Here is an 18,264-nt window from a genome sequence, read left to right on the forward strand (position 1 = left end):
GATCACAGCTACAGGGACCATAATACACTGCAAATACAGAACCAGTGAGGGATCACAGCTACAGGGACCAGAATACACTGCAAATACAGAACCAGTGAGGGATCACAGCTACAGCGACCAGAATACACTGCAAATACAGAACCAGTGAGGGATCACAGCTACAGGGACCAGAATACACTGCAAATACAGAACCAGTGAGGGATCACAGCTACAGGGACCAGAATACACTGCAAATACAGAACCAGTGAGGGATCACAGCTACAGGGACCAGAATACACTGCAAATACAGAACCAGTGAGGGATCACAGCTACAGGGACCAGAATACACTGCAAATACAGAACCAGTGAGGGATCACAGCTAAGGGACCAGAATGCACTGCAAATACAGAACCAGTGAGGGATCACAGCTACAGGGACCAGAATGCACTGCAAATACAGAACGGTTGCACTGAATGTTGTTATATTGCACTGCAGACCTATCTGGAACAGAAGAAGTTAAAGCGAGCTGACATAGGAGACAGCCAGAGGGGGAGAGAAGTGCAGGAATGCAAGGGGGGAGGGGGGAATGCCAGAGAATAATAATAACTGTTTGTTCTTGTATAGCAGAAAGATACTCTATCCTTGTGTTCCTTATTGAAATGATTCTTTGTTATCTGCACATCTGTTATCTGATTGATTATACACACACACACACACACACACACAAATGTGCCTAGGACATACTTGAAAACGAGAGGTAAATCTCAATGTATTACTTCCTGGTAAATCATTTTATAAATAAAAATAAATATATACACACACACACGTGAGTATCGAGAGAAATTGGAAACAGAGAGGACAAGAGACGGATACAGAGGGAAGACAGAAAGACTGAGAGTGTGAAGCGGAGACGTCGTAAAATCTCCTTCGCCTGTTGGTCCCATAAAATGTCACAGCCCACAAAGAGTAAGGTCGGCTGCAGGTTAACGCACGCGATCCAGCATTAACTCCTATTGACTTGAATGGCAGTTAACACTCGGATCTTTGGGAAATCTCCCCGAGAGAATGAAGCAGGGGGAGAGGAAGAAAGACAGATATCGAGGGCTAGGAGTGAGAGTCTGCTGCACTGAGCTCTCCTCCCCTTCCTTCTCTTGCTCTCTTTCTCCTCCCCGGACTTATGGCCCGGAAGAAAACCCAACCCTGACGGAAGCAGAAGGATCTGGCTGTCTCCCTCCCCCCCCCCTCCTCCACCCCCCCAATCAGAGATCTGTCTCTTTCCCCCCTCCCCAGACCGCAGCGCTGAGAAGGGGAGACCCCCCTAGAAGAGAGGGGAGCGGAGGACAGCAAGAGAGGAGGTGCGAAGTGAGAGAGACGTGAGAGGAGGGGAGTGAAAGAAAGGAGACGAGGGGGGGGGGAGCAAAAAAAGGGGGGAGAGAAGGAAGGAAAAGGGGGAGGAACTGACAGATACAGACAGACTGACAGGCGGATACAAATACAGAGAGGAAGACAGACAGACAAATGTAAACAGACAGACAGACAGATACAAATGCAGATTAATACACAGAGGAAGACAGACTGATACACACGTACATAATTACAGAGGGACACAGACAGACTGATACACATGCAGATACATACAGGCAGATATAGAGACTCGAGACAGACATACACAGACAACAGGCAAGTAGACAGGCAACAGATATCCAGAGAATCACGTTTAGACATAAAGAGGAGTGCAGAGATAGACAGTGAGAAGAAGAGACATACACATAGAGACATATACACAGACAAGAAGATACAGAGACAGTGGGGCGCGGATACACCGACAGCAGACAGACAATACGATGCAGAAATACATATAGACAGACAGTCAGAAGCCGAGGTATACACTCACTGACCGATTGACCGACAGAAAGATATTGAGACAGACAGGGAAAAGCAGACACACACAGGCAGATACACAGACAAATAGACAGCAGGCAGATACACAGAAATACAGACAGACGGATGGATTTATAGACTGACGGAAAGACTGATGCACAGACAGAGAGACTTACAGATAGACACACACAGTCACAGAGACAGACAGGCGGTTAGACATGGATGCAGAAAGATACACAGACAGATACAGGCAAATATACATATACAGGGAGAGACAGAGGGATACAGTCAGAAACACTGACAGTCAGATACCTTCAGAAAGAGACAGACAGTTACAAGCAGACATATACAGAGACTGCAGGTATGTATACGTATATACAGATAAAGAGGTAGACAGATAGATATACAAACAGATTGAAACCACTGAGACAGATACACACACAAACACATATATAAATATACTCATATCATATACATATATGAACATACCCACTGTTACACACACAAATACATACTCACACTGACACATACTCACAGATACTCTCACACTGACACAAACACAGATACATACTCACATTGACACACAGCTACATTCTTACACTAACACTCAGATACATACTCACACACACACAGATACATACACCGACACACCTACATACTCACATTGACACATACAGATATATAAACTGACACACACAGCTACATACTCACAAGAGATACATACACTGACACAAAAACATACATCTCTTCATATACACTGTACACATACAGACAGATCAAAATATATAGATATGAGCATACACACAGGCAGATACAAAGATACAGTACACTGACAGACAATTACAGATACACTGTGACATGCACACAGATACACAGATGCTAAAGGACAGTCATAAAGACACACAGACATATACATATTATTATTACTATTTATATGGTGTCAACATATTCAGCAGCGCAGTACAATGTGGGGGAAAGACCAGAATAAAACATAAAATACATATAACTTAAAAACATAATGAAACCATTGTTAATGAGGTTCCTTCTCTCCATATACACCGACTGACACACACAGATCCATACACAGACACACACTGACAGATACATACACACACACACACACACACACACTGTCACACATCCATACCCACACACACACAGATATATATGCACACTGACTCATGCACAGTACATACATACTGACACACACACACACACACACATACTCCCACTGACATAAACAGATACATATGCAGACTATCTCACACATACATACTCAATAACTCTCACAGATACATACTCACTGACATTCACAGATACATACTCACTGACACTCACAGATACATACTCACTGACACTCACAGATACATACTCACTGACACACACAGATACATACTCACTGACACACACAGATACATACTCACACTGACACACAGATACATATATAAGCTGACACATACAGACACATGCAAATTGACACACACACACAGATACATAAGTACACAGATACATACGCAAACTGACACACACACACACACAAAATATATATATATATATATATATATATACAGTATACGCACACTGATACACTCACAGATATGTACGTACACTGGCACTGCACACAGAGATATGTAAGCACACAGATACGTATTCAGACTGAAACACAGACTGATACATACAGAGACACGCTGATACATACACCAACACCCACACTTGCACATATACACACACAGACACACAGACACACATGCACACAAACAAAGGATGGTACCATGTTAGCCAGTAGAATATACAAACAAAAGTAAGGTAGAAGTGATACCTTTAATGGCACACCAGTGGTTAGAAAGAGTGCGAGCTTCCAGGACCATCACAGCCCCTTCTTCAGGCAGATTTATTACAAAGAAGCTGCAATAGCTAAAGTCAGATTTCTACAGGAATCCTATAATGTTACAAGGGTAGCATTGCAATGAAACAACAAACACATGCAAAGTGGTCAGGGGAGATACGCACACACACACACACGCACGCACGCACGCACACACACACATACTCTCACTGTCACACACAAATACATACTCACACTGATACACAGACACACATACAGATACACTGACGCACACAAATACATACTCACACTGACGCACACACAGATACATACTCACACTGAAACACACACTGATACACTCACAGATACATACTCACATTGACACAGAGATACATACTCACACTGACACACACAGATATATATATACTCACATTGGCACACATATAGATATTCACTGACACACACAGACACAAATACATACTCTCACTGTCACACACAAACACATACTCACACAGACAGATACATACTCACACTGACACACACAGATACATACTCACATTGACACACAGATACATATTCACACTGACACACACAGATATATACTCACATTGGCACACATATAGATATTCACTGACACACACAGACACATACACTGACACACACACATTGACACACACAGATATATACACAGACACACACAGATACATACTCACATTGACACACACAGATATATTCTCACATTGGCATACAGATATTCACTGACACATACATACATTGACACACACAGATACATACTCATACTGACACACACAGAGACATACTCATACTGACACACACAGATACATACTCGCACTGACACACAGATACATACTCACACTGACACACACAGATACATACTCACACTGACACATGGACACACATACAGATACATACTCACACTGACGCACACACAGATACATACTCACACTGACACACACAAATACATACTCACACTGACACACACAGGTAGATGCACAGATACATACTCACACTGAGACACACACACTGATACATACTCACATTGACACACAGATACATATTCACACTGACACACACAGCCACAAATACATACTCTCACTGTCACACACAAATACTCACACAGACACACATACTCACACAGACACACACACATACAGATACATACTCACACAGACACACATACAGATACATACTCACACTGACGCACACAGATACATACTCACATTGACACACAGATACATATTCACACTGACACACACAGATACATACTCACATTGGCACACATAGATATTCACAGACACATACACTGAAACACATACATACTCACATTGGCACACACAGATACATACACAGACACACACACAGATACATACTCACATTGACACACACAGAGACATACATACTCACATTGACACACACAGACACACAGATACATACACAGACACACACAAATACATACTCACATTGACACACACAGAGACATACTCATACTGACACATACAGATACATACTCACAATGACACACAGACACATACACTGACACACAGATACATACTCACATTGACATACACTAACATACATACATACTCACACTGACACATACAGATATATACTCATACTGACACACATACATACCCACACTGATACACACAGATACATACACTGACACACATACATACATACTGATACACATAGATACATACACTGACACACAAAGATACTGACACACATACATACTCACACTGACACACACAGATACATACTGATACACACACTGACACACACAGATACATACTGATACACACAGATACTCACACTGACACACACAGATACATACTGATACACACAGATACATACACTGACACACAGATACATACTGATACACACAGATACATACACTGACACACACAGATACATACTGATACACACACATACATACACTGACACACAGATACATACTGACACACACAGATACATACACTGACACACAGATACATACTGATACACACAGATAATCACACTGACACACACAGATACATACTGATACACACAGATACATACACTGACACACACAGATACATACTGATACACACAGATACATACACTGACACACACAGATATATACTGATACACACAGATACATACACTGACACACACAGATACATACTGATACACACAGATACATACACTGACACACACAGATACATACTGATACACACACATACATACACTGACACACAGATACATACTGATACACACAGATACATACACTGACACACAGATACACACAGATACTCACACTGACACACACAGATACATACTGATACACACAGATACATACACTGACACACACAGATACATACTGATACACACAGATACATACACTGACACACACAGATACATACTGATACACACAGATACATACACTGACACACACAGATACATACTGATACACACACATACATACACTGACACACAGATACATACTGATACACACAGATACTCACACTGACACACAGATACACACAGATACTCACACTGACACACACAGATACATACTGATACACACAGATACATACACTGACACACACAGATACATACTGATACACACAGATACATACACTGACACACAGATACATACTGATACACACAGATACATACACTGACACACAGATACTCACACTGACACACACAGATACATACTGATACACACAGATACATACACTGACACACACAGATACATACTGATACACACAGATACATACACTGACACACACAGATACATACTGATACACACAGATACATACACTGACACACAGATACATACACTGACACACAGATACACACAGATACTCACACTGACACACACAGATACATACTGATACACACAGATACATACACTGACACACAGATACACACACATTATTTATTGACCTGGGATTTACCCCCTCAGCCCCAAAATGGCGTCCGACCTGGGGAGCAGCCTAACCTCCATAGACTGGCTGCCTCAGCTGACCTTCCGGACCTCCGTGGACAAGGGGTCACAGCAGGGCAGTGCCGGACGCAAGGGCCCAGGGTCCCCCACTGACCCCAACGCCATGCTAAACAAAGAGGAGGCAGCCGCCCACCGGGACGGGAAACCCCCCTACAGCTACGCCAACCTCATCACCTACGCCATTAACTCTGCGCCTGCCAAACGCATGACGCTCAGTGAAATCTACCGCTGGATATGTGATAACTTTCCTTATTACCGCAACGCAGGCGTGGGCTGGAAGGTGAGGGGACACCGCTCATTGTCACAATGTGGGGGGGGGAGAAGCAAGAGGACACTAGTCGCTGTGAGGGGGGGGCAGGAAAAAGGGGACACGGTCACGGTCAGACTTTCATTTAATTTTTTATGATATGTTTGTTTCTTTCAGAATTCGATCCGTCACAACCTGTCACTGAATAAATGCTTCCGGAAAGTTCCTCGTCCCAGAGATGACCCCGGAAAGGTCAGGAGAGAGCAAAAGGGAGGGTGCGGGGGAGGAGAGCGAAAAGGGGGGGTGGGAGGAGAGCGAGAAGAGGTTGGGGAGGGAGGAGAGGGAGAAGAGGGGGTGGGGGGGGAGGAGGAGGGAGGAGGGGGTGGGGGGAGGAGGAAGGAGAAGGGGTGTAGGGGAGGAGGAGAGAGAAGTGGTGTGGGGGGAGGAGAGAGAAAGGGTGTGGGGGGAGGAGAGAGAAGGGGTGTGGGGGAGGAGTAGAGAGAAGAGGTGTGGGGGAGGAGTAGATAGAAGGGGTGTGGGGGGAGGAGTAGAGAGAAGGGATGTGGGGGGAGAGAGAAGGGGTGTGGGGGGAGGAGGAGAAACGGGGGTGGGGGGAGGAGGAGGGAGAAGCGGGGGGAGGAAGAGGGGGAATGGGGTAGAGGGAGGGGGAAGGGGGGGTAGAGGGAGGGGGAAGGGGGTAGAGGGAGGGGGAAGGGGGGTAGAGAGAGGGGAAGCGGGGGTAGAGGGAAGGGGGAAGAGGGAAGGAGGATGGGGAGAAGAGGGCAGAAGAGGGGGGAAGGAGGGAAGAGGGAGGGGAAGAGAGAGGAGGGGAAAGGGGGATAGGGAGGGAGAAGGGGAAAGGGGGATAGGGAGGGAGAAGGGGAAAGGGGAGGGAGAAGGGGGTAGGGGGATGAGGAGGGAGCGCAGATGGATGGGGGTGGAGAGGAAAGGGGAAGGAGAGGGAAAGGGGGCGGAAGGGGGGAGGAAAGGGGGAGATGAGGGAGGGGGAGGAGAGGGAAGGGAGGGGGAGGAGAGGGAAGGGAGGGGGAGGAGAGGGAAGGGGGGTGGGAGGTGAGGGAAGGGGGTGGGAGGTGAGGGAAGAGAGGGAGGAGGAGAGGGCATGGGAGGATGGGAGAGGGGGAAAAGGGAGGGGAGGAGGGGAGAGGGGGAAGAGGGAGGGAAGGAGGGAAGAGGGAGGAGAGGTAGGGGGGATGGTGGAATGGGGGGGAAGAGGGCAGGGGGAGGTGGAATGGGGGGGAAGAGGGCAGGGGGGATAGGGGGAGGGGAAGATGGAGGGGCAGGGGGGAAGAGGGCAGGGGGAAGGGGGAAGAGGGCAGGGGGGAGAGGGAGGGGGAAGCAGGAAGAGGGAGGAGGAATGGAGGGGAAGAGGGAAGGGGGGACGAGGGGGAGGGAAGAGAGGGAGGGGGAGAGATGGTTAGGGGGAAGGGGAGAGGAGAGAAGGTGGGGAGGGGAGAGAGGTGGGAAGGGGGAGAGGAGGAAGGGGAGGTGGGGAGGAAGGGGAGAGAGGGAGGGGAGAGAGGGAAAGGGCAGGGGAAATATAAGGGGATGGAGGAAAGAGGGAGGAAGGAAGAGGGGAAAAGGGAAAGAGGATGAGAAAAAGGGAGAGAGAGAACAGGGGAAAGGAGTGGGGGAGAAAAGGGGAAGATGAGGGGGATAAAATTGGGGGGGGAACAGGAGGAGGGAAAAGGGGATTGGTGGTAAAGGGATCACATCTGACCTTTGACCTCTGGATTGTAGGGCTCATATTGGATGATTGACAGCTGCCCAAAGGAAGATATAGCCCTCCCCCGCAGGAAAAGGCCAGCACCCAGATGATGAGGTAATGCCCTGCCCACATGCAGGTTCTGCCCACAAGACTCCACCCACCCACACATACTTTGCCCACATACACACAGACCTTCCACCCACATGCAGGACCACACCTACACGCCCACACCTACACGCCCACACCTACACGCCCACATCTACACGCCCACACCTACACGCCCACACCTACACGCCCACATCTACACGCCCACACCTACACGCCACACCTACACGCCCACATCTACACGCCCACACCTACACGCCCACATCTACACGCCCACACCTACACGCCCACACCTACACGCCCACATCTACACGCCCACACCTACACGCCCACACCTACACGCCCACATCTACACGCCCACACCTACACGCCCACACCTACACGCCCACATCTACACGCCCACATCTACACGCCCACACCTACACGCCCACATCTACACGCCCACACCTACACGCCCACACCTACACGCCCACACCTACACGCCCACACCTACACGCCCCACATCTACACGCCCACACCTACACGCCCACACCTACACGCCCACACCTACACGCCCACACCTACACGCCCACACCTACACGCCCACATCTACACGCCCACACCTACACGCCCACACCTACACGCCCACACCTACACGCCCACACCTACACGCCCACATCTACACGCCCACACCTACACGCCCACATCTACACGCCCACATCTACACGCCCACATCTACACGCCCACACCTACACGCCCACACCTACACGCCCACATCTACACGCCCACACCTACACGCCCACATCTACACGCCCACACCTACACGCCCACATCTACACGCCCACACCTACACGCCCACATCTACACGCCCACACCTACACGCCCACATCTACACGCCCACACCTACACGCCCACATCTACACGCCCACACCTACACGCCCACATCTACACGCCCACACCTACACGCCCACATCTACACGCCCACATCTACACGCCCACACCTACACGCCCACATCTACACGCCCACACCTACACGCCCACATCTACACGCCCACACCTACACGCCCACATCTACACGCCCACACCTACACGCCCACATCTACACGCCCACACCTACACGCCCACACCTACACGCCCACATCTACACGCCCACACCTACACGCCACATCTACACGCCCACACCTACACGCCCACATCTACACGCCCACACCTACACGCCCACATCTACACGCCCACACCTACACGCCCACACCTACACGCCCACACCTACACGCCCACACCTACACGCCCACATCTACACGCCCACACCTACACGCCCACACCTACACGCCCACATCTACACGCCCACACCTACACGCCCACACCTACACGCCCATATCTACACGCCCACACCTACACGCCCACACCTACACGCCCATATCTACACGCCCACACCTACACGCCCATATCTACAAAGCCATCTATCTTCCAAACCACACCTACAGCACCAAAACACACCTACCAACACAAACCCTGCCCACAAACATAGATAGACCAAACCACTATCACAAACACCGCCCATGAACATAGACACACCCAACAACACAAACCATGTGCACAAATATACACACCCACCAACACACCCCATGCCCAAATACACACCCACACAAATCTTGCCAAAACATACCCATCAACCAACATAGATACACACCCAACACACACCATGACAGCAAATACACAGCCACAACACAATTCACACCCACAAACAGACAACATCCACCAACACAATCTAAGCCCACGAACACAGAAACACTGACCAACACTTGCCCAATTTGTAACCCCCCTTCTAAAGAGTTACTAGCAGTGTTAGTGTTTGAATGGCCCCATCCTGTTGTTGCTCTGAGGATCCAGACGTCACGAAGAGGTATTTAAGAGGAGGGACTGTTCTAGAAGGTCAGGTTCCCGGAGGTCCAGCGGACAGGAGCCTCAGGAGAGTAGCTAAGAAATGTTTGCGACGTAATAGCATAGCCCTGGCCCCACCTGTTTATTTTGTTACAGACAGGGACAGTATCCCTTAACTTAGAAACCCCTAAAGAAGAAAGAGTCCTGAACAGTCCAGTAAAAGGAATACTGTACGGCACGACGTAGAGGGCCTCAAAAAAGAGGGCTCCCGGGTGCCGGCGGACCAGCTCTAACCGCAGATCTGCACTAATATTCCTCAACAGTCTGTATGGAAGTGGCAGTTCCCAAATAGGCAAAAAGGTATTGGGTCAAGTAATAAGAGACCCACAAGGATTCCCTGATGGGCCCAGAATAATTGGAGTAATAAAGATGATGGTTCCGGAGAGACAAGGCAGGCCGGGGCCCATACCTACTTAGAGCAACTAAGTCAGAGTACCTCCATTTGAGTGTTAAGAGCACTGATGGAAGAAACGTATTTGTGTATGTCTCTGTATAAAATACAGTACAACATTGAGGATATATGAATGAGCGGTCCCTGTGCTTGGGGACACGAATAAATGCCAGTTGTGCTATAAAAGTTCCTGGTGCACATTATTCTACAACGTTGCTACCTCATCGCCCAGCCGCCTGAATTCCTGCCCCTGAGTCAGGGTAACCCATGCAGAGTAGTCATATGCACATCACACCGATGTAATCTCCATAGGAAGCCTGGCCGGGAGGGTTACACATACAAATACCCACCAACACAAACCATGGCCATAAACACAAATAGGCAGACGGTGCTGTATATAGGAGTCCCCTGGGTTATGAAGCATGCCCCTTGTTTCACTCACAGCTTTCCCAGGATTCCTTGGAGCAGGATGTCAATAAAAGCCCCCTGAGCACGGCTAGTGAGGTGTCGTTACCCCCAGAGGGGGCGCATGGGCATCCAATGGACAACAACTCTCCCCTCCCTAGCTACAGCCAGGTAAGTGACATCTGGGGCTCTCCAATGGGGCAACCATTATTGTGGGGGGGTGGGGGGAGTATGATTTCCTATGGTTACCTAGAGCCTTGAAGGGTATAACCCCACATTGCCACAAATAGTTGGGGGAGAGGGGCTGACACTGAAGAGGTGCCACAGCTTGGAGCAGATATTCCTATAACCCAGTGCGTTAGGCAGGAGGGATGGGAGGGCGGACATGGTGTGTGCTGGGAGGAGAACAAGGGTAAGTTGCATAGGTCACCCTCAGTCTGTCTCGTGATTGACCCTAACTGTCGTGTGAACCTCACTCTCTCGCGAGTTCCCCCCTCTCTCCTGTGAGTGACCCTCGTGTCCCCGGCAGGCTGCCCCCCCTCACATGGAGTCGGACTCCCGCGCTCCCTCGTACAACAACAACGACTGCTACAAGTTCTCCTTCTCCGAGAGCAGCTTCCCCGACCTCAGCTGCTCGTTCCGCAGCCTGTACCACTCTCTGCTGGGAAAACAGGGTAAGAGGAGGGAGGGCTGGGGAGGTAGTGGGGTGTCTGTGCCACTCGCTGCCGGACAAACGGGGTGAGAGGCAGGACCAGAGGGAGGAGAGGTGGGAGAGAAGAGGGGGGGGAAGCAGTAAAAAGAGAGGGAAGGGAGAGTGGTAGTTGTACACTCCCTGCTGGGCACCCAGGGTAAGAGATGGAAGAGAGGGGGAGGTGGGAGAAGGCGAAAATAGGGGGGGAGGGTTGCCTCTACTACTCTCTACTGGGCAAACAGGTAAGAGACAGGAAGGAGAGGGGGGAGAGGTGCCTGGTCCACTTACTGCTGGGAACATAGGATGAAACACGGAAAAGGGGAGAGAGGCATTGGGGGGGGGGGGGGGAGGGGACAGACGGATGCCTGTACCACTTACTGCTGGGCAAACAGGGTGAGGTGAGGGGTGGGGGGAGATGAGAAGTGTGGATTGTGTTCCCCCTGCCCTAACTCTTTGCCCCCTCCCTCTTTTCCTTCTTTTAGTCCTTTCTCCACTCCCCCCTGACGTGCAGCCATCCAATCACAGCTGCTGTATGTACCAGCAGAACTCTGGGGCTCCCCCCCCAATGCACCCCCACAGCGTTCCCAGCATCAGCGCTCCTCCCCCTCCACACCACCAACCCCAGCACCAGCAGGCACCCTACATGCCCTCCCAGCAACTGCCCCGGCCCCTTGCACCCGGGATGTCTTTGGGTAAGTGCACCACACCAAAGAGCTTACACTCTAATGTATATAGATACAGATCTTACACTAATGTATATAGATACAGATCTTACACTAATGTATATAGATACAGATCTTACACTAATGTATATAGATACAGAGCTTACACTAATGTATATAGATGCAGATCTTACACTAATGTATATAGATACAGATCTTACACTAATGTATATAGATGCAGATCTTACACTAATGTATATAGATACAGATCTTACACTAATGTATATAGATACAGATCTTACACTAATGTATACAGATACAGATATTACACTAATGTATATAGATACAGATCTTACACTAATGTATATAGAAACAGATCTTACACTAATGTATATAGATACAGATCTTACACTAATGTATATAGATACAGATCTTACACTAATGTATACAGATACAGATCTTACACTAATGTATACAGATACAGATCTTACACTAATGTATATAGATACAGAGCTTACAATCTAATGTATATAGATACAGATCTTACACTAATGTATATAGATACAGATCTACACTAATGTATATAGATACAGATCTTACACTAATGTATATAGATACAGATCTTACACTAATGTATATAGATACAGAGCTTACACTAATGTATATAGATGCAGATCTTACACTAATGTATATAGATACAGATCTTACACTAATGTATATAGATACAGATCTTACACTAATGTATATAGATACAGATCTTACACTAATGTATATAGATACAGATCTTACACTAATGTATTTAGATACAGATCTTACACTAATGTATATAGATACAGATCTTACACTAATGTATATAGATACAGATCTTACACTAATGTATACAGATACAGATATTACACTAATGTATACAGATACAGATATTACACTAATGTATATAGATACAGATCTTACACTAATGTATATAGATACAGATCTTACACTAATGTATATAGATACAGAGCTTACAATCTAATGTATATAGATACAGATCTTACACTAATGTATATAGATACAGAGCTTACACTAATGTATATAGATACAGATCTTACACTAATGTATATAGATACAGATCTTACACTAATGTATATACATACAGATCTTACACTAATGTATATAGATACAGATCTTACACTAATGTATATAGATACAGATCTTACACTAATGTATATAGATACAGATCTTACAGTAATGTATATAGATACAGAGCTTACAATCTAATGTATATAGATACAGATCTTACACTAATGTATATAGATACAGAGCTTACACTAATGTATATAGATACAGATCTTACACTAATGTATATACATACAGATCTTACACTAATGTATATACATACAGATCTTACACTAATGTATATAGATACAGAGCTTACACTAATGTATATAGATGCAGATCTTACACTAATGTATATAGATACAGAGCTTACACTAATGTATATAGATGCAGATCTTACACTAATGTATATACATACAGATCTTACACTAATGTATATACATACAGATCTTACACTAATGTATATAGATACAGATCTTACACTAATGTATATAGATACAGATCTTACACTAATGTATATAGATACAGATCTTACACTAATGTATACAGATACAGATTTTACACTAATGTATACAGATACAGATCTTACACTAATGTATACAGATACAGATCTTACACTAATGTATACAGATACAGATATTACACTAATGTATACAGATACAGATATTACACTAATGTATATAGATACAGATCTTACACTAATGTATATAGATACAGATCTTACACTAATGTATATAGATACAGAGCTTACACTAATGTATATAGATGCAGATCTTACACTAATGTATATAGATACAGAGCTTACACTAATGTATATAGATACAGATCTTACACTAATGTATATAGATACAGATCTTACACTAATGTATATAGATACAGATCTTACACTAATGTATATAGATACAGATATTACACTAATGTATATAGATACAGATCTTACACTAATGTATATAGATACAGATCTTACACTAATGTATATAGATACAGAGCTTACAATCTAATGTATATAGATACAGATCTTACACTAATGTATATACATACAGAGCTTACACTAATGTATATAGATACAGATCTTACACTAATGTATATACATACAGATCTTACACTAATGTATATAGATACAGAGATTACACTAATGTATATAGATACAGATCTTACACTAATGTATATAGATACAGATATTACACTAATGTATATAGATACAGATCTTACACTAATGTATATAGATACAGATATTACACTAATGTATATAGATACAGAGCTTACAATCTAATGTATATAGATACAGAGCTTACACTAATGTATATAGATACAGATCTTACACTAATGTATATAGATACAGATCTTACACTAATGTATATAGATACAGATCTTACACTAATGTATATAGATACAGATCTTACACTAATGTATATAGATACAGATCTTACACTAATGTATATAGATACAGAGCTTACACTAATGTATATAGATACAGATCTTACACTAATGTATATAGATACAGATCTACACTAATGTATATAGATACAGATCTTACACTAATGTATATAGATGCAGATCTTACACTAATGTATATAGATACAGAGCTTACACTAATGTATATAGATGCAGATCTTACACTAATGTATATACATACAGATCTTACACTAATGTATATACATACAGATCTTACACTAATGTATATAGATACAGATCTTACACTAATGTATATAGATACAGATCTTACACTAATGTATACAGATACAGATCTTACACTAATGTATACAGATACAGATCTTACACTAATGTATACAGATACAGATCTTACACTAATGTATACAGATACAGATCTTACACTAATGTATACAGATACAGATATTACACTAATGTATACAGATACAGATATTACACTAATGTATATAGATACAGATCTTACACTAATGTATATAGATACAGATCTTACACTAATGTATATAGATACAGAGCTTACACTAATGTATATAGATGCAGATCTTACACTAATGTATATAGATACAGAGCTTACACTAATGTATATAGATACAGATCTTACACTAATGTATATAGATACAGATCTTACACTAATGTATATAGATACAGATCTTACACTAATGTATATAGATACAGATATTACACTAATGTATATAGATACAGATCTTACACTAATGTATATAGATACAGATCTTACACTAATGTATATAGATACAGAGCTTACAATCTAATGTATATAGATACAGATCTTACACTAATGTATATACATACAGAGCTTACACTAATGTATATAGATACAGATCTTACACTAATGTATATACATACAGATCTTACACTAATGTATATAGATACAGAGATTACACTAATGTATATAGATACAGATCTTACACTAATGTATATAGATACAGATATTACACTAATGTATATAGATACAGATCTTACACTAATGTATATAGATACAGATATTACACTAATGTATATAGATACAGAGCTTACAATCTAATGTATATAGATACAGAGCTTACACTAATGTATATAGATACAGATCTTACACTAATGTATATAGATACAGATCTTACACTAATGTATATAGATACAGATCTTACACTAATGTATATAGATACAGATCTTACACTAATGTATATAGATACAGATCTTACACTAATGTATATAGATACAGAGCTTACACTAATGTATATAGATACAGATCTTACACTAATGTATATAGATACAGATCTTACACTAATGTATATAGATACAGATCTTACACTAATGTATATAGATACAGATCTTACACTAATGTATATAGATACAGAGCTTACACTAATGTATATAGATACAGATCTTACACTAATGTATATAGATACAGATATTACACTAATGTATATAGATACAGATCTTACACTAATGTATATAGATACAGATCTTACACTAATGTATATAGATACAGATCTTACACTAATGTATATAGATACAGAGCTTACACTAATGTATATAGATACAGATCTTACACTAATGTATATAGATACAGATCTTACACTAATGTATATAGATACAGATCTTACACTAATGTATATAGATACAGAGCTTACACTAATGTATATAGATACAGATCTTACACTAATGTATATAGATACAGATCTTACACTAATGTATATAGATACAGATCTTACACTAATGTATATAGATACAGATCTTACACTAATGTATATAGATACAGATCTTACACTAATGTATATAGATACAGAGCTTACAATCTAATGTATATAGATACAGATCTTACACTAATGTATATAGATACAGAGCTTACACTAATGTATATACATACAGATCTTACACTAATGTATATACATACAGATCTTACACTAATGTATATACATACAGATCTTACACTAATGTATATAGATACAGATCTTACACTAATGTATATAGATACAGATCTTACACTAATGTATATAGATACAGATCTTACACTAATGTATATAGATACAGAGCTTACACTAATGTATATAGATACAGATCTTACACTAATGTATATAGATACAGATATTACACTAATGTATATAGATACAGATCTTACACTAATGTATATAGATACAGATCTTACACTAATGTATATAGATACAGAGCTTACACTAATGTATATACATACAGATCTTACACTAATGTATACAGATACAGATATTACACTAATGTATATAGATACAGATCTTACACTAATGTATATAGAAACAGATCTTACACTAATGTATATAGATACAGATCTTACACTAATGTATATAGATACAGATCTTACACTAATGTATACAGATACAGATCTTACACTAATGTATACAGATACAGATCTTACACTAATGTATATAGATACAGAGCTTACAATCTAATGTATATAGATACAGATCTTACACTAATGTATATAGATACAGATCTTACACTAATGTATATAGATACAGATCTTACACTAATGTATATAGATACAGATCTTACACTAATGTATATAGATACAGAGCTTACACTAATGTATATAGATGCAGATCTTACACTAATGTATATAGATACAGATCTTACACTAATGTATATAGATACAGATCTTACACTAATGTATATAGATACAGATCTTACACTAATGTATATAGATACAGATCTTACACTAATGTATATAGATACAGATCTTACACTAATGTATATAGATACAGATCTTACACTAATGTATATAGATACAGATCTTACACTAATGTATACAGATACAGATATTACACTAATGTATACAGATACAGATATTACACTAATGTATATAGATACAGATCTTACACTAATGTATATAGATACAGGTCTT

At 42.8% G+C, this 18,264-nt stretch overlaps 1 protein-coding gene across 1 annotated transcript in view; it reads left to right on the forward strand.

Annotated features, from left to right (window-relative positions):
* Window positions 1-1,417: 1,417 nt before the first annotated feature.
* Window positions 1,418-18,264, forward strand: part of FOXJ2 (forkhead box J2) — a 37,514-nt gene continuing 20,667 nt past the window's right edge. The window contains 8 exon segments of the mRNA XM_075612602.1: window positions 1,418-2,221; window positions 6,657-6,978; window positions 7,123-7,197; window positions 8,704-8,769; window positions 8,771-8,785; window positions 11,532-11,663; window positions 12,022-12,166; window positions 12,666-12,875. Coding sequence (XP_075468717.1) covers window positions 2,079-2,221; window positions 6,657-6,978; window positions 7,123-7,197; window positions 8,704-8,769; window positions 8,771-8,785; window positions 11,532-11,663; window positions 12,022-12,166; window positions 12,666-12,875 — 1,108 coding nt within the window. The 5' untranslated portion in view covers window positions 1,418-2,078.

The sequence above is a fragment of the Ascaphus truei genome, chromosome 8, assembly GCF_040206685.1.
Source record: "Ascaphus truei isolate aAscTru1 chromosome 8, aAscTru1.hap1, whole genome shotgun sequence".
NCBI classification, from domain to species: Eukaryota; Metazoa; Chordata; class Amphibia; order Anura; family Ascaphidae; genus Ascaphus; species Ascaphus truei.